Consider the following 25,393-nt stretch of genomic DNA (forward strand, 5'->3'; position numbering starts at 1 on the left):
GCACATATTTAGACGGTGTTGGGGCGAAGTGGTTCCTTAGCAAAGTCTGTAAGGTTGGCCACGACACCGACTGCAACGGTGTTGGCTCTGCCAGGGCTTCCGCGATGTCAATGACCTCCGGACCGCAGTGGCTTAAGAAATAAGCCCTTTTTCGGTTGTCTGGAACTCCGTGCAGTTCGTTGGCTTCTAGGAAACTTTCGAAACGGGTCATATACGTCCCCCATTTCTCCTTAGCCGGGTCGAACGGTGCGGGTGGAGTGTAACTGGCCATCTCGCCTTTTCTGCCCTGGATTTGCTGGGTTCGGGTCTATCGTGCTTCAGCTCGGTTCTGGTTCTCCTCAGCCTCGAGATCCCACCTTCGTCGCCAATGTTAAGTTCTGGAAGTAACGAGGCTGGAGACCAGGGTAGTGACAACAGCTCTTTAATATAGGGTGAACCCAGCAACAGGCTGGGGGAAAAACCTCTCCTTTTATACAGTTCTGCTGGAGGCTTCGTCCAATCAGCAACGTGCTGATTTCCCGCTCAAATATTTAAAGGTACAACTGTTAATACATAACACGAAAGGTCTTCAAGGAAAAACCCACGAAAGCCCAGTTGCCTCTTGGGGCAAACCATGACCTGGATGACTGAGAATCTCTCCATATTCAATAAAGGATGCTGCAATTAAGTTTCCTAAAGCCGGGGTCCATTTGACCGAAGAGACTTAAGGGTCTAAGGCAGATGCGGGTGGAAGCTGAACCCAACCGCCAGCCTGGCCTCGCCCAGCCAGCCAGCCACCCACCCACGCGCCCCTTTCAAGGAGCTGGCGAGGGCGGGTCTCCTCCTTCCTTCCCTCCCTCCCTCCTTCCCTTCCTTCCTTCCCTCCCTTCTTCCCGGCGCCCGCCCCCAACTCAGGCTCAGCTTCCCGGGAACCCTCCGCTAGCCGATCCCCGCCGCAGCGGCTTCTGCAACTGGCGCCCGCAGGTAAGAAGTAAGTAGCCAAAGCGCGCTTGGCGAGGTTCGGGGAACAACAGCCCCCCGCCACTTTGTTGGAGGTGGAGAGGGGTCTTCTTGTCCTTGGGGAGCCTGCGCGGAACGGGCTCTTTAGTGCCTCCCCCCCCCACATCTCCAGCTCCACGTGGCCTCCTTTGCCGCCCCCCTTCCCCCCCTTCCAAAAATTAGGCTGCCTGCCTCTGCTCTCCCTTCCCTTCGTCATCCTGAGCGGCGCGTCTTCGCCTCGCTTTGCCTGCCAAGAAGGATGACGCGCAAAAGCGCATCAACGGGAAATGGGGAAGGTGGCTGGGAGGTGGGGGGAGGGGAATGGGGAATGGGGGGAAGGGCAGGCTTTTTCAGCCTCCTCCTCCCTCCCCCCCGCCCTGAAGGTGACTGAATGAGCGCTAATTGCTTGTTTCAACCGTGGCTGGTGGAATAAAGTCACCTTAATTCCAAGGGGATGGCGTGGGGGGGGGGGCTAGGAAAAGCTAGATTTGTGAGAAAGGAGAGGGGGTGTCCCGTTTGGCTCCCGGCCTTGCCTTTTGCATCCTCGGCACCCGGCTCGGTTGGTTCAGCTTCTCCCGCGCAAGCTTTGGTAGGATCGCATCTATCGAGTCTGTTGACCGTCTGGACGCGTGTTCAGAGGTTGTGGAAAAAGCCCTGGCGCGAAAGAAGTCCGGGAGTGAAAGCAAGGGTGCGTTGGGCCGTGGGAACGCAACCGGGTGGGTTGCAAATGCCCCGAACCAAACCGGCTTTTAAATGCGGAGTCCAATCCAGGTTACAGAGAGACAAACCTGGCTAAATCGGTACTGGATCCGTTTCTTGGCAGCGCTTAATATTATGACTCGGATAAGAATAAAAATTGCAGGAGGAGGAAAAGTATTTTTTTGGGGGGTGCTTCAACCCCCCTCCCCCCTGATTTCATGAGTCTGTCTTCTTCTGATGTTTTCTCACCAATACAGGAACAATTTTGAAGGGTTTTCTTCTATATTTTTTTAAAAAATATTTTCTGGTGCTCTCCTCTTTGGGCATCAACCAACTAAGTTCGTCTTTGGCTTATTCAGGATGAAACCAAAGTTGGCCAAGTATTGATATCTAACCAGAGGGCGAATAACAGCTAATCCTCGACTTATAACCATTCATTTAGTGACTGTTCAAAGTTACAACAACACTAAAAAACATGGCTGAGGACCACTTTTCACTCTTGCAACCATTGCAGTATTGTCATGGTCGTGTGTTCCAAATTCAGGGGGGTTGGCAACTGGCTTGTACTTATGACTGTCCCAGTATCTCGGGAACGTGTGATCTCCTTTTGTGACTGTTTAATGAGGAAAGTCAGTGGGGAAGCCAAGTTCACTTAATGACCCTGTTATTAACCTCACAGCTGCGGTGGTTCACTCAATGACTGTGGCAAGAAAGGTTGTAAAATGGGGCAAACCTCACTGAACAACTGTCTCGCTTCGCAGCTAAAATTTTGGGCTCCGTAGTGACCATAAATCGAGGAATATCCGTACTACTTGGGTTACATAGCACAGGTCATTCTCCACTTACGAAGAGTCGCTCAACAACTATTTGAAGTTACAAGGGGAAACTGGGGAAAAATTTACTTACAAGTCTGTCCTCAAATTTATGACTCCCGCACCAACTCTCGGGTGATATGATCACATTTAGATTCCTCCTTATTTCGAGGTTGCTTCTCTCCTTGATTAGGTTCCACCCGTTGCTTCTTGTCCTGCCTTCGGGTCCTTTGGAGAACAGGTTGACCCCCCTCTTCTCTGCCAGACCCCCTCAAATATTGGAAGACTATATGGATTATGATTGTTAGTTTTGATACCCTGCATTTTGTTCTGGGAAGTCGGGGTGGGGGGTAAGGGGGAGGGGAATTGGGGGGTTGAGGGTAGAGATGGAGTGATGGTTAATGTACAGGGATTATTGAAGATGTATAAATATAATTAATGTAGGGTCGGTTCTGCCCAGTTGCCATTTTAGAACGGTGGGGAGGGAGAAAAGAGAGAGTAGGAGGTAGGAAAGAGGAGAAGAGGAAGGAAGAGGGGTAGAAGAGGGAGAAGGAAGGTGTAGGGTGGAGGGAGGAGAGGATGTAGATAAGAGAAGGAGAGGAAGGTTTGGAAAGTAAAAGAAGGTAGAAGAGGGAAGAGTGTTAAAAAGGGGGGGGGGTGACTGGGCAAGCCCGACTAATTGTATACAACTGTACATTGGATGAATTATTTGATATGACTGTAAAAATAAAACTTTAAAAAAAAAATATTGGAAGACTATATACAGAATAAGAAAGTTGGAAGAGTCCTTGAAAAGCTTCTGGCCCAACCAGGGAACACTTATACCAGTGATGGCTGAACTTTTCGCCATTGTGTGCCAAAAGCGGAGGGGGGGGTCATGCGTATGCGTGCCCACACCCATAATTCTATGCCCCCCACGCTTTTGGCACGTGATGGCCTGGTAGGCCTGCTTTTTGCTCTTCCCAGGCTCCAGATCCTCTCTAGGAGCCTGGGGAGGGCAAAAACAGCCTCTCCCCCCCCACCCCGCTCGGAGGCCCTCTGGAGGCCAGAAACGGCCTTTTTCTCTACTTCCAGTGGGAACAGAAGGCCTGAAAATCAGCTGGCCGGTGTGCGCATGCGCACCAGAGCTGAACTCGTGCGCCCATCGATATGGCGCATGCATGCCATTAGTTCGCCATCACAGCCTTTATTCTCTTCTGGAGAAAAATCTCTTCTTGAAAACCTCCAGCGATGGAGCACCCACAACTTCTGGAGGCAAGTTGTTCCACCGGTTAATTGTCCTCACTGTTAAGAAGTTTCTCCTTAGTTCAAGTTAGCTTCTCTCCTGGATGAGTTTCCATCTGTTGCTTCTTGTCCTGCCCTCAGGGGCTCTGGAGAATAGCTCGACTCCCCCCACCCGCCTTCTTTGGGGCAGCCCCTGAGATAGAAGGGCAAAATTCTAGATTCGATTCCTGGAGATTCAGAATGTACGGGGGGTGATCATAGTGTAAAAACGTCTGTTTTGTGTTGTCAGACTGAAGCATCTTTCTGACCTTGGCTGGCCTTGACAAAGCTAAACTAAGCTGTCTACTTCTTGGATGACAGACCAAGTGGAAATTGGTACAATATTTTTCTCTCTCTTTAGCCTCTTAAGAGGGCTAGAGATGAGAATGATAAAATGATTGCTTAAGGCCTTGGAAAATGTGAAAAGGAGACCACCTTGCTCAGACAGGAATGTTTCCTCCCTCCCTCCCTCCCTCCCTCCCTCCCTTCTTTCCCTCCCTCCCCTCTCCTCTCCTCTCCTCTCCTTCCTTCCTTCCTTCCTTCCTTCCTTCCTTCCTTCCTCCTCTTTCTCTTTCCTGTTTTCCTTCCTACCCATCCGCTTTCCTACCTACATGCAATCCTGCGGAAGCTGGAATAATGAAGGCATCGCTGAATTTCCAATCCACACGAGTACAAAACTGTAGCTCTGGGGCACAATGTCTAATTTCACCTAATCATCCATTCCAGGTCACCCCTTTTAAGACCAGACAAACAAACAGGCACTGCGAGGATTCTAGGAATGCTACTGTATTGTAACACTAAGCGTCGCTTGTTGAGATGGAGAGAAAGGAACGAATCAGGAAGGATGGATGGGTAGAAGTAAGGAAGGGAAGGGAGAGTAGAGGGAGGGAAGAAGGAAAGATGCTGAAGTCAAGGAAGGAAGGAAGGAAGGAAGGAGAGGGGGTAGAGAGAAGGAAGGAAAATATGGAAAATATAGGAAGGAAAATATAGGAAGGAAGGAAAATATGGAAAATATAAGGAAGAGAAAGAAGGAAGGAAGGAAAGAAAGAAAATATGGAAAAAATACGGAAGGGAGAGAAATATGGGAAATATAAGTAAGTAAGGGAAGAAAGGAAGGAACAGAGGGGGTAAAGAGAAGGAAGGAAAATATGGAAAATAGAAGGAAGGAAGGAAGGATGGATGGGGGTACAGCCAATGTGGTGCAGTGGTTAGAGTGGAGTACTGCAGACTACTTCAGCTGACTGCTAGCTGCAGTCCAGCAGTTCAAATCCCACCAGACTCAGCCTTCCATCCATCCTTCCGAGGTGCGTATAATGAGGACCCAGATTGTTGGGGGCAAGAGGCTGACTCTGTAAACTGCTTAGAGAGGGCTGTAGAAGCACTAGGAAGCGGTATATAAGTCTAAGGACTATTGCTATTGCTAGAAGGATGGATGGATGGATGGATGGATGGATGGATGGATGGATGGATGGATGGATGGATGGATGGATCTCTCCAGCCATCTGCAACTTTCTGGCTGCCTCTTCCCCCCCACACCTTCCATTCAGTCCCCAGGAAAAACAGGAGAGACAATCTAAGGAAGAAAAAACTCTGCTATTTCCCTGGCCAACTTGCTACTAAATAAGTACAGAAACTTCACACTTCCTCCAGATGAATTTTACTGACACTCTCTTCCTCGGAAGGCATTTAAAAAAGCAAACTCTTTTGAACAATCTGGTGCGGAGTGGAGAGAAGCCGTGTGTGTGTGTTGGTCTTGGCATCCTTTCCTTACATAACATCTTGACCAAAATTTGGTCTCCTCTCTCTTTTTTTTTTTTTTCTGGAGTCTTTACGGCTCAACCCTGCTAATTTTGGAATAGAACCTGACATGCCGTGGCAGAAGAAGGATAATTTTAATCCATTTAGACAGGACTTGGCTGTTTACGTCTTCATATACGGGGGGGGGGGGGGAGAAATTGCTTTATTACATCCGTCATTCCTGGCTGGGCGAAATTGATCAAAATAGGCAGAGGGCCTTTTAGTAGTCTAATCAGCTCTTAGGGCTCAAGGCAGGAGTGAAACGCTACCGGTTCGAGCGAATCAGTAGCAAAAAAAAAAAAAAAAGCGCTACCGGTTCGTCCGAACTGGTATTTCTGATGATCAGCTGTGCCGCGCGATTTATATTCGCTAGAAAGCAGCAAATCCTGCTTTCTAGGGAATCTAAATCGCGCGCAGCTGTTCCCCCCCCCCTCGCTGTTCTTACCTTCTTAAGCCTTCTTTTTCCGTGTGCCCTGTGCATTTGGCGCACGCCGCACGTGTGCACAAAGTGTGTGTTTGGCGTGCATGCGTGCGTGGAGCGTGCGTTTGGTGTGTCGTGTGAATGCGGGTGCCCAACGTGCATTTGTCACGCACCATGCAGGTCGTGAACCAGTGGCAAACCGCGGAGGATTTTGCCGCTGGCTCAAGGTCTCTGTTGCTGAGCCAACCTCCTTGGATTATTTTAATAGGCAGAATCCACAAGGCTGATGGAGAGCTCTCCAAGGTCCTGATTTCAATAGGCTGATTTGAGATTTTAAGTATCGTTAGTCCTCGACTTATAACCGTTCCAAGTTACAACGGCACTGAAAAAGGGGACTTTCCCCACACTTAACGACAATTGTAACATTCCCCAGAGTCACGTAATGAACATTCGGGCGGTTGGCAACTGGCGTGTACTCATGACGGTTGCTTGCAGTGTCCCCGCCGGGTCACGGGATCCCCTTTGGCGACCTTCTGACCTTCCCAAGTCAATGGGGAAGCCGGATCCACTTCACAACCCTGTGACTAACAAATGGAGTGATTCACTTTTAATAGCTGTGGCCAACTGGGGCAGAACTCATTTAGGAACGACTGTCTCATTTAGCAACAGAAATGTTGGGCTCCATTGAGTCGTAAATTGAGGACTACCTGTATTCCCCTGCCGTGCGTTTACTTCACAGCTGCCCTTACATCGCCAACTTCTCCAGTTGTGTAGATTGACACAATCTTCTTGCATCTAGGCAACACCATCAGTGCTAGATGTGCGAACACTGTTGACGTTACCTAGTTGGGTCATGAAATGTCTGCAAGAAAATAACCAAGCTCAGAAACTACTGAGGACCCTACAATCTCCTCCTCCCCCTCCTCCTCCTTCTTCTTCCTCTTCCTCCTCCTCTTCCTCTTCTTCTTCTTCCTCCACTTCCTCTTCCTCCTCCTCTTTCTTCTTCTTCCTCCTCCTCCTCCTTCTTCTCCTTCGTCTTCGTCTTCTTCTTCCTCTTCCTCCTCCTCTTCTTCTTCCTCCTCTCCTCCTCTTCCTCCTCCTCTTTCTTCTTCTTCCTCCTCCTTCTCCTTCTCCTCCTTCGTCTTCCTCTTCTTCTTCCTCCTCCTCTTCTTCTCCTTCTCCTCCTCCTTCCTCCTCTCTTCCTCCTCCTCTTCTTCTCCTTCTCTTCTCCTTCCTCCTCTCTTCCTCCTCCTCTTCTTCTTCCTCTCCTCCTCCTCCTCCTCCTCCTTCTTCATCATCTTCCTTTTCTTCCTCCTCCTCTCAGCAAACCCCCTTCCCTCCTAGCACTGACTTTGGATCACAAAACGTCCCCGCCACAGCGAACAATCCAACTTAGGTCTGCTTTATATCGAGCAGGGGAGCCAACCCCACCTCCCCTCATCCTGGAGTCTGTTACCTAATTGGGCAAGGCGACATCTGCAAACTTCAGGGGAAACCCAAGGTTCAAGGCCCCTGAGTTGCAGATCTTCCTTTCTTAAATCAGGTCTACCTTTGCAAAAAAAACAACAACAACCCCGCTACCTGGCAAGCCTTTTCTCATACTCTCTCCTTCCTTTCCTCCCCACCCACCCACCCCCTTCCAAGGCCGGATCGATCGATCGAGAGGGGCGCAGAAGAAACCCATCCGGAGGAGGAGAAGACAAAAGACAGGCAGGCAACCCACCTATCCACCCCCTTTTCGGCTTCATCCCTTATTGGTGCAAGATCCCAGCCGTGCGCAGCAGCGGCCGAGCAGAGCCGGGGAGGGCAGGAAAGCGAGAAGAGGAGGAGGAGGAGGAGGGCGTTTGTAACCAGGGACGACCGCGGCAACACTTGGCACGGCTCTGGGCAGGAGAGAGAAGAAGGGAAGGAAGCTGAGCTCTCCGGTTCCTTTGCAAAAAGAGAGCAGGTTGAAGGGGGGAGGGAAAAAGGAAGCAAGAAAGAAACCCATTCATTGATTCCTGGCCTTCCGCTTACTGGCTTCTTCTTCTCCTTGTCTTTGGAATTCTCCCTCCTTCTCTCTCTCTTCTTCTTCCTTCCCTTCCCTTCTTCCTGTTGTTTTCCTTTGGGGGACGCAGAGAAAACGTCAGCTTCCCCCACCCCACCCCACCCCCACCAGCCCGTCATGGAGCCAAGGGCTGCTTGTCATCTGCAGATGCTCCTTTGAAGACCCCCCGAAAGACGCCCAAAGAAGGACTCGTCTCGGCTGCTGTCGTCTGTCGGAACCTCTCCGGATTGCAGAGGATCCCTCCCACCGTTTTCCCCATCCTCTGCCGCTCCCCCCTCCCCACTCCTGCAGCTCGTGGGGGGGGGATTGCAAGGGAGACCGAGAGGGTCCGCTTTGGAGGGCCAAGCGGTCCCTCTCCCCCTGGACTTTGCCCCCCTCCCGGCAAGCTTCCTATATGAGTCTTCCTGCAGCCCAGGAGAGCCGTCGGGCCCAGTTGATGCCTTGCTGAGCCTGGAAGAGCCTGCATTCGCCTGCACCATGGGCAAATCCAACAGCAAACTGAAGCCTGAAGTAGTGGAAGAGCTGACCAGGAAAACATACTGTAAGTTTCTTTTTTTCTTTCTTTCTTTTGCCTTCTCTGGTCCTGTTCCTCCTTTCCCTTCTTCCTTCCTTCCTTCCTTCCTTCCCATAGCATATTACCCTTCCCTCCTTTCTTTCTTTCTTCCTTCCTTCCCTGCTTCCTTCCTTCCCTCCCTCCCTCCTTCATTCCCATAGCATATTAGCCTTCCTTCCTTCCTTCCTTCCTTCCTTCCTTCCTTCCTTCCTTCCTTCCTTCCTTCCCTCTTTCCTTCCTTCCCTCCCTCCCTCCTTCCCTCCCATAGCATATTAGCCTTCCCTCCCTCCCTCCTTCCTTCCTTCCTTCCTTCCCTCCCTCCCTCCTCCATCCTTCCTTCCTTCCTTCCTTCCCATAGCATATTAGCCTTCCTTCCTTCCCTCCTCTCTCCCTCCCTCCCGCCTTCCTTCCTTCCTTCCCTCCCTCCCTCTGTCCTTCCTTCCTTCCTCCTCCCTCCCTCCTTCCTTCCTTCCTTCCTTCCTCCCACCTTCCTTCCTTCCTTCCTTCCTTCCCTCCCTCCCTCCTTCCTTCCTTCCTTCCTTCCCATAGCATATTAGCCTTCCTTCCTTCCTTCCCTCCCTCCCTCCCTCCCTCCCCTTCCCTTCCCATCCATACCACCACACCATCCAATTCTGCAACTTTCTAGACCTGTCTCCTGCTCTGGGCTCAAAAGGCCTCGATTCGTTCCTTTTTTCCTTGGGGGGGGGTAGGGATGAAGATGCTGTGTGTGTGTGTGTGTGTGCATTGTGTTGCGCTGCACCTAGGAACAATTCTGCTCTAGCCAGCCCGGGGCTGAGCAGGGAAAGGAGCAGCCAGGGAGGGAGGTGTGCTTCATGGTGCATGGTGCAGTCTGCTGCATTGCTTTATAGAGGGGCGGGAGGGAGGCAGCTCCCGTTGGGGTGTTATTATTGTCAGGGCTGCAGGAAGAGAAGGAACAAGGTGGAGGGGGCCTTCTCTCTCTCTTCTCTCTCTCTCTTCTCTCTCTCTCCCTCTTTCTCAGTGATTCATGCAGCTTCTCACCCAGAGCTGTTTCTCCAAAAGCATCTGGCAACCCCTTTGGCTTCTCCTGGGGTGGGCGGGGGCTGGCCAGAACTGGAAAACAGGAGGGACATTCCAGGAAAGGAAGAGGAGGAGGACAGATACTGGGAGAGGAGGAGGAGAAGGAAGAGGAGAGGGAGAAAGAGAAGAGGAGGAGGAATAGGAGGAGGAAGGGGAAGAGGGAAAGGAGAAGGGAGAGGAGGAGAGATATGGGGAGGAGGAGGAGGAATAGAAGGAGAAGAAAGAGGAGGAGGAGGAGGTTAAGTGGAGGAGGAGGTGAGACAGGAAGAAGAGGAGGAGGAGGAGGAAGAGGAGTGGGAAAAGAGGAGGAAGAGGAAGAAGAGAAGAAGGAACAGGCCCTTTACACAGCGGGGTAGACTTGCTGATGGCTGCATTGAATTCTTGGACATTTTCAGTCCTGGGAGGGCCATTCTTCCAGTCTTTGGCTTCCTCTCACCTTCCCAGCTTTAAATGCTATTTGCAATTTGAAAATGTGGGGGGGGGGGAGAGAGGGGCGGGGAGCCATCCAGAATCTGGCTGGGGGGAGGGGAAGAAACAGAAGGGGAGTGGATTTTCAGCCGCGTCTGATGCATTTATTTCATTATTTATTTGATTCAATAGCCTTTTTACTATCTTTGTAAACAACTCGATGCAAAATCCATAGTCAAAGAATTCTGTTTCGTTTTCTTCGCGTCTCTCTTAATTTTTTTTCCTTCTTTATTTTCTTTTCCTTCCCCCAAAACTGGTTTTGTTTTGTTTTTTTTGTTTTTTGAAGGGAGGGTCCCCCATTTTGGCCAGCAAACGTGCCTCCCCCTTCTCCACAGTTGCATCTTAAACTACCCAATGGTTCGGTGGGTTTCCAGCATTAAAGTACTCCTGGACTGGAAAACTTGAATTTCACTCTTAGATTGATTGCTGAGTATCTGGATGGATGCAGAGTTGTTGTTTGTTTTTTCTCTTCTTCCCACAGGGATCAATCACTCAAAGTTTGTGATAAGAACTAAGTTGTGGTTTTTTTCCAGTCTGGTTTGCTGCTTGGCTCACTGGCTTGAGATACCTGGAGCCATCTGGCTTTACAGGAACGTTGGTGTTTTTTAGCCGTATGTCAACCTTTCTCTGTGCTGCTTCCGTTCTTTTTAAAGGAAGGGAAAAGCAAGTTTCTAGTTCTCATTGCGGTGCCCTTGTATTCTCGATAATTTTGTGAGGTTTCAGAACCAGGGTTATTTTCCCCCTCCCCTCCCCTTTTCCACGTGGCTGTAAAAAACCAAACGTTTATATATTATTCTCCTTGGTTTGATCCGACAAACTTAATTTCCCTAAATCAGGTGAGCACAGGTCTGAGAGACAAAACACGGCTTCAAACATCATTTTGTTCTTTTTTTTTGGTCCCCCAGCAAAAAAAAACATCCATAAGGGGTTTCCAATCTCTAGCAGGAAAGTTATCCTAATTCGACTCACAAACCGCTCTCCTTCAAAAGTGGCTCTTTCCCAAATTTTGCAGTGAGGTTGTCCACCTGTTTTTAAAAACTGGAGGACTTCGTGAAGAGGTTTTGTCTGTCATGCGAAAATAGCATTTTCCTGACGCTTTGGAATGTCGTCAGGTCTCATCCCGGGTTCGCACGGCTGTTGGAGGCGGCGTTCCTGAAATCCCGGGGAAAGACATCGCTGCTTTAATGAGCTCTAGGTCAAGGTAGCTTTGCGTCTCTTGCGCAATCCGAAATAATCTAAAATGTGCCCGGTCGTTAAAATAACGCATAAAAGATTTGCGATAGCGAGAATTGTGAGAAATGAACCTCAAATACTTTTAACAGGGACTGTAAAATAAATAAATTTTTTTTTTAAATTTGGCAAGCTGAATTTGCCATATTTGCAAAAAAAATGACAAACTGGCAGAGACAGCCTGTGATGTCCTTAACAAAAATGACAAACGGGAAGAGACTCACCCCAAGCCAACTGCGTTGCTAACGTGGCCATTTAAAAAAAAAAACGGGCTAAAAGAAAACCACACTTGAGGTCATCTATCCTGCTGGTGGGTTATTTAAAAAACCTTTTGGCCCACTGGGTTGGGTTTACAACCTGTGCAGTCTAGTTGCTAACCAGCTGGTATTAGATCTCTCGAATCTGGGGCAGGAAATTGCTTTGTAGCTTAAAAGTTGTGATGAATGAGGACTGTAGGAGCCAAACTTTTTTGATTTATTGAGCACTGTTTCTCAGTCAAGGGCGAGGAGTCCTTAGCGCTCTCTGGACTTGGCTGTTTTCTTGCAGACATGTCATTACCCAGCTAGATATCATCATCAGTGCTAGAAGGGACAGAGCAAACCTCACTCCCTTCTAGCACGGATGATGTCTCCTCCTCCTCCTCTTCCCTATATATATCTAAGACAGCGCCAAATTCCAAATTTTCACCCCATCTAGATGCAGTTCTCAGCCAAAGCAATAGAAGCTTTAATAGACCAAAAGGTCTACTTGCCTTCGGTTTCCAAAGGGTTACGAATGAGATGCAAATTCTCCATTTGGCATCGGATAATATTTTAAATTGTACATTTTGTTCCTTTGGTTTCCGCATGCCCCCCCCCCGCCCCCCCAAACCAGAGGGCCGGTTCGAAAGCTAAAACGAGGAAGCCACAAACGCCAAGCCGAGAAGGGAGGCCTTTATTTATTTATTTATTTATTTATTAATCAAACTTATATACCGCACCATCTCCCGTAGGACTCAGGGCGGTTCACAGGCATATTAAAACAATATAATAAATAAGCATTAAAACCCAGCCTTGATGCCTTCAGCCCTGCAAAATAGTTGGAAACCATTTCTGGACTTTGTGCTTGAGGTGGGGGGGGTGGTGGAAAAATTGGGAGTTTTGCTGGCTAGATAGGTTTGTTGCTATAGAAATGGCTAGTATACACATTAAGTGATTACAGCCACTGGCCATCAATCAAGATTGGTTTTTCTGTCCGGAAATCAACCATGTAATTTAAGACTGGGCAAGCTGCAATCTGATTTATTTATTTTTTTTAAAATTCTTCTTATGAAAGGCTTTGGTCGGAGCAAATTTGCAGAATTGTATACAGATAGTCTTCAACTTACAGCTTTTTTTTTTAAGCAACAAACACCACCGGAAAAAGCGACTTATGACCGTTTTTCACCCTTATGACCGTTGCAGCATTCCCTGTGGTTACGTGATCAAAATTCAGACGCTTGGCAACGGACTCACACTTACGACGGTCACAGTATCCTGGAGTGGGGGGGAGCTATCACGTGATCCCGTTTGGCGACCGTCTTACGAGCAAAGTCGACCGGGGGGAAGGCAAATTCACTGAGCGACCGTGTTACTAACTTTTTTAACGACTGCAGTGATAACGAGGGTGGCAAGAAAGGCTGCAAAATGGGGCAAAACTCCCCATTTAAGCACTGTCTCGCTTAGCGACCGAAATGTTGGGCTCCGTTGTGGCCGCAAGTCGAGGACTAGCCGTATCGCTTTCAGTCGTTGCAGGACTTTTTCGAGGCTGCTGAATTCAGTTTTTGGGAAACCCCAATCCCAAAAATGCATCGCACAGCTTTCTCCTTAGCTTCCTGGTTTACACGGGAGTTTTTGTAGCTTCGGCCAGGATGAGTTAGGAGACAGTAACATTTTGCCAAGAAAAGTTGGCACCTGCATTTCCTTTATTTTGCATAGGACTACCGTCGTGATATTGTAATATTGATTACAAATACGATTAACAGTAACAGAGTTGGAAGGGACCTTGGCGGTCATCTAGTCCAACCCCCGGCTCCTGCAGGAGATCTATACTGGGGATTCAAACCGACGAACAGCCGACCTTTCTGATTGACCAGCTCAGCGTCTCCTGGTTTTTGGAGACAGCTCAGAGTGGGGCATAATAAAATCCAGTCTTCAGGAAAGAAAAAAACAAAACAAAACAGCCGATAAGAACTGGTCGTAAAACCAAGCCTCATAAAACAGAACCATAAAAACTCTACAATTACAAGTGGCACAATTTAACACAACAGTTTTACGAGACCCATCTCGTTTTAGATCAAGGGTGGCTCTGGAAATTTTGAACTTGGTGATTTCTTTCCTGTGTTTCGATGTCTTGGCTTCTTGGGAGTGGAATATTTTTTTTAAAAAATTACTAGTGTTTGGGCTTCAATACATATATGCCTCCTCCTCCTCCTCCTCTTCCTCCTCCTCCTCTTCCTCCTCCTCCTCCTCTTCTCAGGATGCTGCCATGATTTAAATCAATAACAGTTGGAAGCGACTATGGAGGTCTTCTAGACTAACCCCATGCCCTATAGCCTCCAGTCCCCTAATCCTCTTTGTTGCTCTTCTCTGCACTCTTTCCAAAGTCTCAACATCTTTTTAATAACATGGTGACCAAACTTGGATGCCGTATTCCAAGTGTGGTCTTACCAAGGCTTTATAAAGCAGTACTTATACTCAGTGATGGGATTCAGCCAGTTCACACCACTTCGGGAGAACCGGTTGTTAACTTTCTGAGCAGTTTGGCAAACTGGTTGTTGGAAGAAATCATTAGGGCAGAGAACTGGTTGTTAAATTACTTGAATCCCATTACTGCTTATACTTTATGTGATCTTGATTCTATCCCTCTGTTAATGCAGTCTGCGGGACTGGCATTGGCTTACATGCCGATTGGCAAGCACCTGAATTTGGATCTCCAAATACAGCAAATGGTCGTAAGTGCGAGGATCAGTCCTAAGTAACTTTTTTTTTTTAATGTTGTCTGAACTTCAAAACGAAGTTCATTCAACGTATGGTTGTAAGTTAAGGGCTACCTAACGAAGATGGCTAGTGAGGTTAGATTCAGGGGTGAAATCCAGCAGGTTCTGGAGAACTGGTAGCGGAAATTTTAAATAGTTCGGAGAACCGGCAAATGCCACCTCTGGCTGGCCCCAGAGTAGGGTATCCTTCCCCTGCCACGCCCACCAAGCCACACCCACCAAGCCACGCCTACAGAACCGGTAGTTAAAAAAATTGGATTTCACCACTGGTTAGATTCGACATTTTTCGGCCCGGGGATTCTCAGTTTGAAACGGTGATGCAACTCCTTCTCTTCTTTCCAACAATTCCTTTATTCTGCCCCCACCTTACAAAAATAAAAAAAATCGAGGAAAGTGGGGTGGTGGAAAACCCCTCTGCTTTCTGCCCCCGGAAAAGCTGTTCAGTTTTGGTGCCTCAACCTGGCTACGTGCCACGAGGGTGAACTCGTGTGGGTTAGGGTTAGGGTTAGGGTTAGGGTTAGGGTTAGGGTTAGAGTTAGCAAACCGGTTAGGGTAGCAAACTGGTGAACTCGTGTGGGCCGGCTGGCTGTTTTCCTTGGAATCGTCAAGGGGGGGGCGAAAAAAATAATCATAAAAGCTTGTAAATACGATTTGTTGGCGAAAAGGGCTGAGCAGGGAAGGTGAGAAAACTGAGACTGTCGCTCAGTTCCTCGAGGCCGATCCGCGCCAAAGACCCATCTGCTGAGATGGGAGCCAGCAAAGGATAGGGAGCCCTCGACCTACGACCGCAATTCACCCAGAGGCGGTTGTTAAGTGAGCTCTGCTCCATTTTACAAGATCTTTTCCTCCCTCCCACCCCCCCACCCCCCGCCGATGTTATAAGCAAATCTTGCGGTCGTTAAGCAAGCCGCTTGACGTCGCATCGTCGCAAGCCGGCTGGGAAGGTTACAAAGGGTGATCACACGACCTGTTGCAGGACAATGCAACAGGCATAAGTACATGCCAGTTGCCAAGCCCCTGAAACTTTGATCGCATGGCCTCGGGGTTCCACTTACCTCTGCTACCAGTTCTGAACAGTGAGAGTGTGTGCGGAGCTTCTGTGCATGTGCAGAGCATCCATGGTGACGTCCGGGCGGATGGGCGGAGCCTTTGCCACTGGTTCTCGCGAACCGGTAGCAACCCACTTGTCGTGTCCCACTCCTCCGCTGACGGCCGGGTCAGGGAAATCCGAATCAGGCTTGCCTCTGCAGCTCTGCCCAAAGTCCTAGCAAAGTCCTCAGAGCAGGCAGGAGACCAGTAAGTGACTTCAGCAAGATAAGTTCGACTTTGCCTGACTCAGAGACTGCCAGAAAGCAGATCCTTTATATAGGCCATGGGGTGTGGCTCCATGACTCAGCACTCATTAAGGCCTGCCCCTCCCTTCCTTCTGTTGCCTCCGCCTATCCAGTCTTCTGATGCGAGGGTCACTCCAATCAGCTGTTGTTGGGAGTAAACTTTCCTCAGGCTCACCTGCTGTGGAGGAGGGGGAGGGGTCTAGCTGCTCCGTTTGCCTGGGCATGGAGCCAGGGCTGGGACCGGGAGGTGCCCCCTCCTCTTCAGCTTGTCTGGGCATGGAGCCAGGACTGGGGCCGGGAGGCATACATTCCTCCGTGTTCGGGAGCAGATAAGAAGGCTCTGAGGGCGGGCAAGACACAACACCACTACTGTGCGGCAAGGGTCATAAATCCAGTCGTAAATTTATTTATTTATTTATTTTATTTATTTATAATTTAATTTCTATACCACCCTTCTCCCGAAGGACTCAGGGCGGTTTACAGACATATTTAAAAACACAAAATACGAACAAGTTTAAAAAAAGAATTAAAAACAAATATTTAATAGGCCGAATCAAAACTAAGACGGTCGTAGACCGACATAAAACCCATTTAAAATTTCAATTTATAAAGTCACTAGTTCAGCGTCGTCATAGCTTTGAGCGTTCACTAAATGAATGGTTATAAGTCGAGGTCTACCTATCCTTTGGGGCAAATCAATGCTGGGAGCCATGCAGAAATGTAAGTAAGCATTGACCATTTAACCACCCCTCCAAAATAAGTCTGTCGGCTGATTTTTCCCATCCGGGGTTGTTGGTGGCAAAAGGCAACAATTTGCCTCTTAAATTCCATCTAAAGAGCAACAAAAAGTACCCCCAGAATTGATATAAAGGGGGAGGGTGACAAAAAATCCCCTCCCCACCAGAGCATCAGTCTAGCCCAGGGCTCCAGGAAACAGACAATTGACAGACCAAGAAAAAAGAGAGAGATTTTCCTGTAACCGCTCCAAGTTTATTTCCTGATTGTGCCCTGCAAGATATTAGCGATAAATTACAGCGTTTATTCAATCTCCTTGCTATTTTTATAACATCCAGGACAATGCTCCATTTGCCAAAGCAGCTGCATAATTCTGAGGTTCCAGAATTCGGGCGATTATGCCAAAACGATGGTTAGAAAACTGTGAGCTCGCTCAGTCTGTAAACGGTGGCTTTTGATTTTCTAAGAAACCTTCCCTTGCTGTGCTAATAACACTTTTGGTAGCTGGGCGTTGACTTTGGGTGTGTTCACACAACAGCCTTACCCGAATCTGTTAACTGGTTCATTCACACACAGCAGGATAGGGTTAGATAGGTGGGATTCACTTACCTTCCCTACTGGCTCACAAATGTGAGCGCACCCACCACCTCTGCGCATGCACAATCGCGCATTACATCCGGGAGGGTGGGCGGAGCTTTCCGTAGTCGCCGCTACCGGTTCGCACGAACCGGAGAGAACTGGATGAATCCCACCACTGGTTGTAGCTTGGCGTCTTGTGGGAATCCAAGTTTCTTGCGTTAGCCCATCTTTCCATAGCTAAGTTAAGCATGTTCCACAAAGGAATTGCCCCTCAATGAGTTGGGCTAACTCCATTTTATGTTACTTGAGTAGCCTCACCGCCGCCTCTTCTTGGCCTGTCCAAGCTGGAGATGAGTTTCTCGTGCATCAAATTGAGTTTGGATGGAGAAAAAATATTGATAATGAAACTTTCTGCGATGCAGAAAGTCCCAAGGTTTAAACCATCGTGGGGTAGAGCTGGGAAAGAAAGTTTTTTCGGACCATCTGGAGAACTTTTATCGGAAGCGGGTGGATGCCATGTGTGACTTGTAGAAGGGAACCTTCCAAGGTCCTTTATTTCCACCAGAGATTAGAAAATCGTTCATCCTTTAAATCGATGGATTGAACTTGTTGGATGGACAACCCACGACTGTAGATCTATGACTTTCAGTCTCTGTCAACTCTTGGTTATCCTATTTAGGACTCCTAAGGTTTCTTATGGGATGCGGTGGCTCAAGACGCCGAGCTTGTCGATCGAAAGGTCGGCAGTTCGGTGGTTCGAATCCCTAGCGCCGCGTAACGGGGTGAGCTCCCGCTCCTTGTCCCAGCTTCTGCCAACCTAGCAGTTCGAAAGCAGGTAAAAAATGCAAGGAGAAAAACATGGACCACCTTTGGTGGGAAGGGAACAGTGTTCCATGCGCCTTTGGCATTGAGTCATGCCGGCCACATGACCACGGAGACGTCTTCGGACAGCGCTGGCTCTTCGGTTTTGAAACGGAGATGAGCACCGCCCCCTAGAGTCAGGAAGGGCTAGCACACATGCACGAGGGAAACCTTTACCTTTAAGATTTTTTTTCCCACTGTTTTGGAAGTTCAGCTCCCACCCATCCCAATCCGAGACGGTCAATTTCATTACCTTTCAGATTGTCTTCTGTGGATTTGGACCGATTCTTTTCTGACCATTCCTTTCTCTAAAAGCCACCATTAACTGCCTCCATTAAATATTTCATAGCCTCTGAAGACACCTTAATTGCAATCAGCTATTCGGCCGGAGAGCTTTTTTCCAAGGGAATTGGCAACCCCTAAAGGATGGGTTGGGGTGAGACATGGCAGATTCAAGGAACCAAATCTTTCCAGATGATGAAGGAGAGAAATTGCCATTTTCTGAGCGAGCTGGAAAGTTCCTTCTCCCTGACTCATCCACGTTTTTGCCAGCCAAAAATCTTGCCGGCCGAGCGGAGTAGCACAAACTTATTCTCTGTTTACTCAGCAAGTTATCTGCATTTTAATATGGTTGAATCCATCTGTAGGTTTTCTTCTGTTAATTAGCTGGACGCGCCAACATTAATTGAAAGCAATAAGCTGCTTGCTAATGAAACTATTTTGGGGGGGAGAAACTCTTGATACACAAAATTGTAAGCTAAACCAATTGGCTGGTTTCCAAGTACACATTCACTGGCAAAAAGCCAACCACATCACACTGAAGCTAACCGGCAGCAGTAACTTGTGGTTTGGTGCACCGTTCAGCCCAGTTCCGCAATGCCGGGAGAATCGGAAGAAAATTGGATGGGTTGAAATCTGTCTTGCGAATCCTCAAAAGATTTTTTTTTTCTCTTTTTGGTTCCCTCTTGCAAAAGCAACTTTTAATTTCTGACCTTAGCCTCAAGATGCTGGAGAACTTCTCATTAGGCATGCGGGCAAAATTAATTATTTCAAGTGAGATCGTTCGGTGTCTTCTTTAACTACAGTAGATTTACGGAGAGGAGCCAAGGGAGGGGTATAAGAACTCCAGCCGCTGAATTATTGCCAGTTTAAACCATTTGATTCCTCCAGTTCATCAGATGGAGGGTTTCGTATTTCTTTTGAACGGTTTGTTTGGGGAGATTCAGCAAGGGGGAGCATTTAAAAAAAAAAAAAACTTGACAACTGATGAAATTGCATTTTGGCTATTTATGGCACTACCTGCACAGCAATCATTACAGTTTTCCTTTGATTGCTTTAGAGATGATTTTACTATTGGAAGTGGTAGAAGAATAGAATAGAATAGAATAGAATAGAATAGAATAGAATAGAATAGAATAGAATAGAATAGAAATTGGAATAAATAGAGAATAGAATAGAAAAGAAATTGGAATAAATAGAGAATAGAATAGAACAGAATAGAATAGAATAGAATAGAATAGAATAGAATAGAAATTGGAATAAATAGAGAATAGAATAGAAAAGAAATTGGAATAAATAGAGAATAGAATAGAATAGAACAGAATAGAATAGAACAAAACAGAATAGAATAGAATAGAATAGAATAGAAATTGGAATAAATAGAGAATAGAATAGAAAAGAAATTGGAATAAATAGAGAATAGAATAGAATAGAACAGAATAGAATAGAATAATAGAGTTGGAAGGGACCTTGGAGGTCTTCTAGTCCAACCCCTGCTTAGGCAGGAAAGATTACAGCACTTCAGACAAATGGTTATCCAACATCTTCTGAAAACTTCCACTATTGGAGCATTTACAACTTCTGGAGGCAAGTTGTTCCACTGGTTAATTGTTCTAACTTTCAGGAAATTTCTCCTTAGTTCTAAGTTGCTTCTCTCCTTGATGAGTTTCCACCCATTGCTTCTTGTCCTGCCCTCAGGGGCTTTGGAGAATAGTTTGACTCCCTCTTCTTTGGGGTAGCCCCTAAAATATTGGGACTCTGCTATCATGTCTCCCCTAGTCCTTCTTTTCATTAAACTAGACATCCCCAGTTCCTGCAATTGTTCTTCATATGTTTCAGCCTCCAGTCCCTTAATCCTCTTTGTTGCTCTTCTCTGCACTCTTTCTAGAGTCCCAACATCCTTTTTACATATATTCCAAGTGTGGCCTTACCAAGGCATTATTATAAAGTGGTATTAACACTTCACGTGGTCTTGATTCTATCCCTCTGTTTATGCAGCCTAGAGATGGCTATTATTGTGTTATGTCACCCCTCTTTCTCCTTGGCTTCTCCCAAAGAACCTCTAGCATTTATTTGATCGATGTGTGCCACTTACATCGTGGAGAATTGGGCGGTATACAAGCTTAAAAAATGATTATGGCTGGTTGTACAGTCAAACCGATGTTTAGACTAGGTTCGGCCATTTTGTCCACCCATTGTAGTTTGATGGTGTTTAAAGGTATCGTTGCAGGATGTCAGCTGGCAAGCCACCTTTTGCAATTGACGGAGGGTGATTTTTGTCAATTCCAACAGTGCTGAAGTGCTCAAATAAAACTATTATTATTATTATTATGGATCATCACACAGCCTGAGGTTTAGACTGGATTTGGCATTTGGTCCCATCGGCACAGTATTTAGTTCTCCTTGAGATAGGCAGATGTGGACATTTGTCGGTATTCAAGGTGCCATGGCAGAATATAAGCTGGTCCCCATTGTCGTCATAAGTCAAGGACTACCTGTATGTAGAATTTGTTTTCTTCCCTCTGAGGAATCACCCAGGACTTCACAGGAGTTAAAATCTGAAGCTGGAATGAGTGACGTGGTTCTCACCGTTGGCCTTTTTAATGTTTAACCGGAACGGTGGGAAGTTTTAAGCATTAAACCATTAGAGCCGAGCCGAGGGGAAAACTGAATATAATTGAAGACGCATCTGGAAAGGACAAAGCTACATTAGCCTTCTGGAATTATAAATTTGCAACTGGCCTTCTTTGATTGCAGGTCTGCTTTGAGTTTTTGAGAAAGGCACCAATGCAATTGCCTTGGAGGTGTTTATGCCAGAGTGGACCACGGGCTAAATATTTCGTTCCCAGGCTGGTAATGTTTGACTGGAAAGCTTAAAATATTTCTCTTTGATTTAAGAGAGTGAGTGAGAGAGAGAGAGAGAGAGAGAGAGAGAGAGAGAGAGAGAGAGAGAGAATTGGTATTTAGTGTGTCACATTTATTTATTTTTTTGAAATTCAAAAAAAGCATGCAAATTTGGCATCTTGCAAAAGTCATGCATCGATAATTAGCTGTTTCTTTTCCAGCTTTGCAGCAAAATCTTGGCACCCTGGCTGCCGCCGTGTGTATTTTTGGTTTGCTGCCTCAGCTGCGGGAGGCACTCAGGTTTTTGTTTTTTTCCCAAGCACAAAGTCCCATTTTGATAAAAATTATTTAAAGTTTCAAAATCCCGATTAACTTATTTCACCGAAGCGAAACGGTGAAGATTGAGCCCCGGGCTAAGTTCACAAGGGGTGTAGACTCCAAGCTACACCATAATGGTATCTTTTTCAATCCAGATAGTCCTCGATTTGCAACGATTTGTTTAGTGGCCGTTTGACATTAGAAGGACACTGGGAAAAAAAAAAGCGAATTATGTGCTTAATGACTATTGCAGCATTCCCGCAGTATTGCGATCAAAATTCGGAGCGCTTGTATTTACGACGGTTTGCAGGGTCCTGGGTTTAAAGCGATCCCCTTTTGTGACCTTCTCAGCCGGCTTCCAACAAGCAAAAGTCAAAGGGGAGGGGAGCCAGACTTGCCTAATGACCACGTGATTCATTTAACAACCGAAGCAATTTGCTTAACTGCAGCCAAAAAAAAAAAAAAGCTTATAAAATTGAATACAACTTATTTAACAACCGTGGGGCTTAGCAATGCAAATTCTGCTCTCAGTTATGGTCATCAAATCGAGGACTGCTTGCAGCCTTTTCCAATCCATACCTCTTTCCCCAAAATACTAAGTTTGCTCGGTTCCTCAGAGCTGACATTTGATTTTTTTTAAAAAAAAAATTGATTGGAGGGTTGAAGACAGTTTGTGCCACCTACCACTGGCCAGGAAAGCTTTTAAAATGCGGCGAACTCTCTAAAACAGAACCAATTTTAGAGAGTAAAATCTCTTTGTGTCTTTTTTTTTGTTAATTTACACTGTAAAGTCTCTTTCTGTGTCTTTTTTTTTTATTTTCAAAGGAAAGAAAATGCAACCCATTTTCTTTCTCCCAGCGGCTCGCGATCAATTCCTTAATTCATGCTCTCAAAAGAGCCATGGCCATTTGCAAAATCACTCCAGATCAATTCAGACGTCTGGAACACCCTGTCGCGGCTTCGGATAGCAAGGGAGGTGTGTGTGTGTGTGTGTGGGGGCTCTGCAGGGTGACACCGTTTACAACCCTCGAATTACGACCTTGAGTCACAGGGTTGTGACTTTCGCCAGGGTTGTAACTTTGAACGTTCCATAAATGAATGGTTGTAAGTCAAGGACTACCTGGATTGCAGAAAATTGTCTGGTGTGCTGTTGTGTCATTTACCTTGTAAATTGTTGTACCTTATGAAGGTATCTTTTCTTTTATGTACACTGAGAGCATATGCACCAAGACAAATTCCTTGTGTGTCCAATCACACCGGGCCAATAAAAAATCCTATTCCATTCCATTCCATTCCATTCCATTCCATTCCATTCTATTCTATTCTATTCTATTCTATTCATAATAATAATAACAACAACAACAGAGTTGGAAGGGACCTTGGAGGCCTTCTAGTCCAACCCCCTGCCCAGTCAGGAAATCCTACACCATCTCAGACAGATGGTTATCCAACATTTTCTTAAAAATTTCCAGTGTTGGAGCATTTACAACTTCTGGAGGCAAGTTGTTCCACTAATTAATTGTTCTAACTGTCAGGAAATTTCTCCTTAGTTCTAAGTTGCTTCTCTCCTTGATCAGTTTCCATCCATTGCTTCTTGTTCTGCCCTCAGGTGCTTTGGAGAATAGCTTGACTCCCTCTTTTTTGCGGCAGCCCCTGAGAGATTGGAACACTGCTATCATGTCTCCCCTGGTCCTTCTCATCACTAGACTAGCCAGGCCCAGTTCCTGCGACCATTCTTCATATGTTTTAGCCTCCAGTCCCCTAATCATCTTTATTGCTCTTCTCTGCACTCTTTCTAGAGTCTCAACATTTTTTTTTACATCGTAAAAAAGTAATGTGTGGTTTGGTCTTCTGCCTTTGGCTGTGTCCACCTCCGTAGCCATTTCAGGTCATTTTCGACTTCCGACCATTTGTTTAACGAAGGTTCAGACTTACGAGGGTATTGAAGAAAGTGACTAGTCCTCAGAGTTACAACCAGCAGACTCTACCCGAGGTCACATGATTGCAAATTGGTGCATGGCAATCGTTTCACCCTTATGGCGGTTGTAGCATCCTCGCAATCACGTGATATCGCGATTTGCAAACTTCCCAGCTAACCTCCGAGAAGTGAAGCCCCGGCGTGAAGATGAATTTTCTGAACGACCATGTGATTCACTTAATGACCACTCCATAACCACCAAGGGGAGAATGTTTTTAAAATTGGGTCTGGTCACCTGATGATGTAACCCAACAGTCGCCTCACTTAGCAGCCAAAATTTCACTCCTGATTGTGATCGTAAGTCGAGGACTAGCTATATGCGAAGATAGTCGAGCACACACAAGTTACTTTTTTCCTATCTTCCAAGTCATGAATCCCTATTGATTTGCAGTATTTTACGCTAATTAAAATTCCCCTCCAAAGACTTGTACGGCTAGAGTCTCAATTTATATCTTTTGTGCTCAGAAATATTTAATATTCCTTCTTTAGGTTTATTAGGAATTGATAGCACCAAAGATGGCAAAATTTTTCTCTTTGCAAACGATCTTTGCTAATCGACTGAGTGAACAAGTGTTCCAGTGGAGAGCAATTACTGTAGTTTTTGGAGTACAAGACACGCTTTTCCCCCCCATAAAAGAGGGTGAAAATTTAGGTGCTTCATATACCGAATGTAGCCCCACCCACCCGCCGGCCCCCTGGAAAATGGGGCGCGTGGAGGCGGCCATAGGCTATGGCAATCCCTGCAGCCTGAAACAGCTGATCTTCGGGAGGCCGATCCAACCGACAATCAGCTGCTTGTGCTAATCAGGCTGTGCTGAAGCTGAAACGGGCTGTTTGCTGCAAGGAGGTAAATTGCTGGGAGGCAGAGGCAGATTTTTTTTCTTGTGCTAATCAGGCTGTGCTGAAAATGAAACTGACACTGAAACAGACTATTGTTTGCTGCAAGGAGGTAAATTGCTGGGAGGCACAGGCAGATTTTTTTTCTTGTGCTAATCAGGCTGTGCTGAAAATGAAACTGACACTGAAACAGACTGTTTGTTGTTTGCTGCAAGGAGGCAAATTGCTGGGAGGCACAGGCAGATTTTTTTTTCTTGTTTTCCTCCCCCAAAAAGGTAAGTGCGTCTTATAGTCCGGAGTGTCTTATACTCCGAAAAATACGGTACGTCTCTGTCCAAAAAAATGTGAATAAGATAAGTGTTAAGGCTTTGGAAAACTTAACTGAAGTGCATGAATGTATGAAGTCGTCCATAAATACCTCTTTTTTCTCTCTCTCTCTCTTTTTCAGTCACAGAGAAAGAAGTCCAGCAATGGTGAGTGTTCAAGGTTATTTCAGATTCTTAAGGATTGTTGAACATTTGTACATATCCAAACCAAAGAGGGAAGTCTCTTTCTTTACCCCCTCCAGTGCTGTGGTAACCTCAAATGGTCACTAAACAAATTGCAGTAATTGCCGTCCGTTCAATTCCTCATTTGCCGAAGATCCTAATTTCCACTGACTTTATGATGTAGTTGTTCTGACACGGCATCAGAGACGGACTCAAGGCAATCTTGCTTTTCTGGACACTCGAGTTGCAAAGCGGCCAGCTTGGACACTGCAGAAACAACGGTCAAGTTTTCTGAGATGACCCCCCTTCGCCATAAAGTTCTGCGTCTTTAGCTCAGGACCATGGACAGCTATTCAGAGACCATTCATTCCGCTGAAGCTTACAGAATTACAGAATCCAATCCTCTGCTTGTACAGGGCACCCTAAACCATTCCAGAAAAATGGCTATCCAGTCTCCTCTTAAAAGCTTCCAGCAATGGAGCATCCATAACTTCTGGAAGCAAGTCTTTCCACTGATTAATTTTTCTCACTGTCAGGGAATTTCTCCTTAGTTCTAGGTGGCTTCTCTCAACTCTCAATTTCAGCAGGTCCTTCCTGCCATGATGTCTCCGTCCCCAATGGGTTGGAACAACAAAGCCCATAGTTCCTTCTGGAAATTGGCGTTCCCTGTGGAAAGCCAAGGCAGTCCCCTGGCAATCAGGCTTTGAAAGCTTTCGGGCCGGCTGGGGAATTCTGGGAGTTGAAGTCCACACATCTTCAGACTTATCTAGGTTGAGAAACGCTGCCTTAAAGACACA

At 46.7% G+C, this 25,393-nt stretch overlaps 1 protein-coding gene across 4 annotated transcripts in view; it reads left to right on the forward strand.

The window, feature by feature from the left end:
• Positions 1–720: 720 nt before the first annotated feature.
• Positions 721–25,393, forward strand: part of NCS1 (neuronal calcium sensor 1) — a 29,444-nt gene continuing 4,771 nt past the window's right edge. Inside the window, exons 1-3 of one of the 4 annotated variants that reach the window (XM_058159439.1) lie at positions 721–970; positions 7,615–7,680; positions 8,165–8,482. In XM_058159439.1, the coding sequence (XP_058015422.1) occupies positions 721–970; positions 7,615–7,680; positions 8,165–8,415 (567 nt within the window). In that variant the 3' untranslated portion in view covers positions 8,416–8,482. Of the gene's footprint in view, positions 971–7,614; positions 8,559–24,556; positions 24,582–25,393 lie in introns of those variants that run through there. The other 3 variants (XM_058159436.1, XM_058159438.1, XM_058159437.1) reach the window with 3 other exon arrangements.

Source organism: Ahaetulla prasina, chromosome 16, assembly GCF_028640845.1.
Source record: "Ahaetulla prasina isolate Xishuangbanna chromosome 16, ASM2864084v1, whole genome shotgun sequence".
Taxonomy (NCBI): Eukaryota; Metazoa; Chordata; class Lepidosauria; order Squamata; family Colubridae; genus Ahaetulla; species Ahaetulla prasina.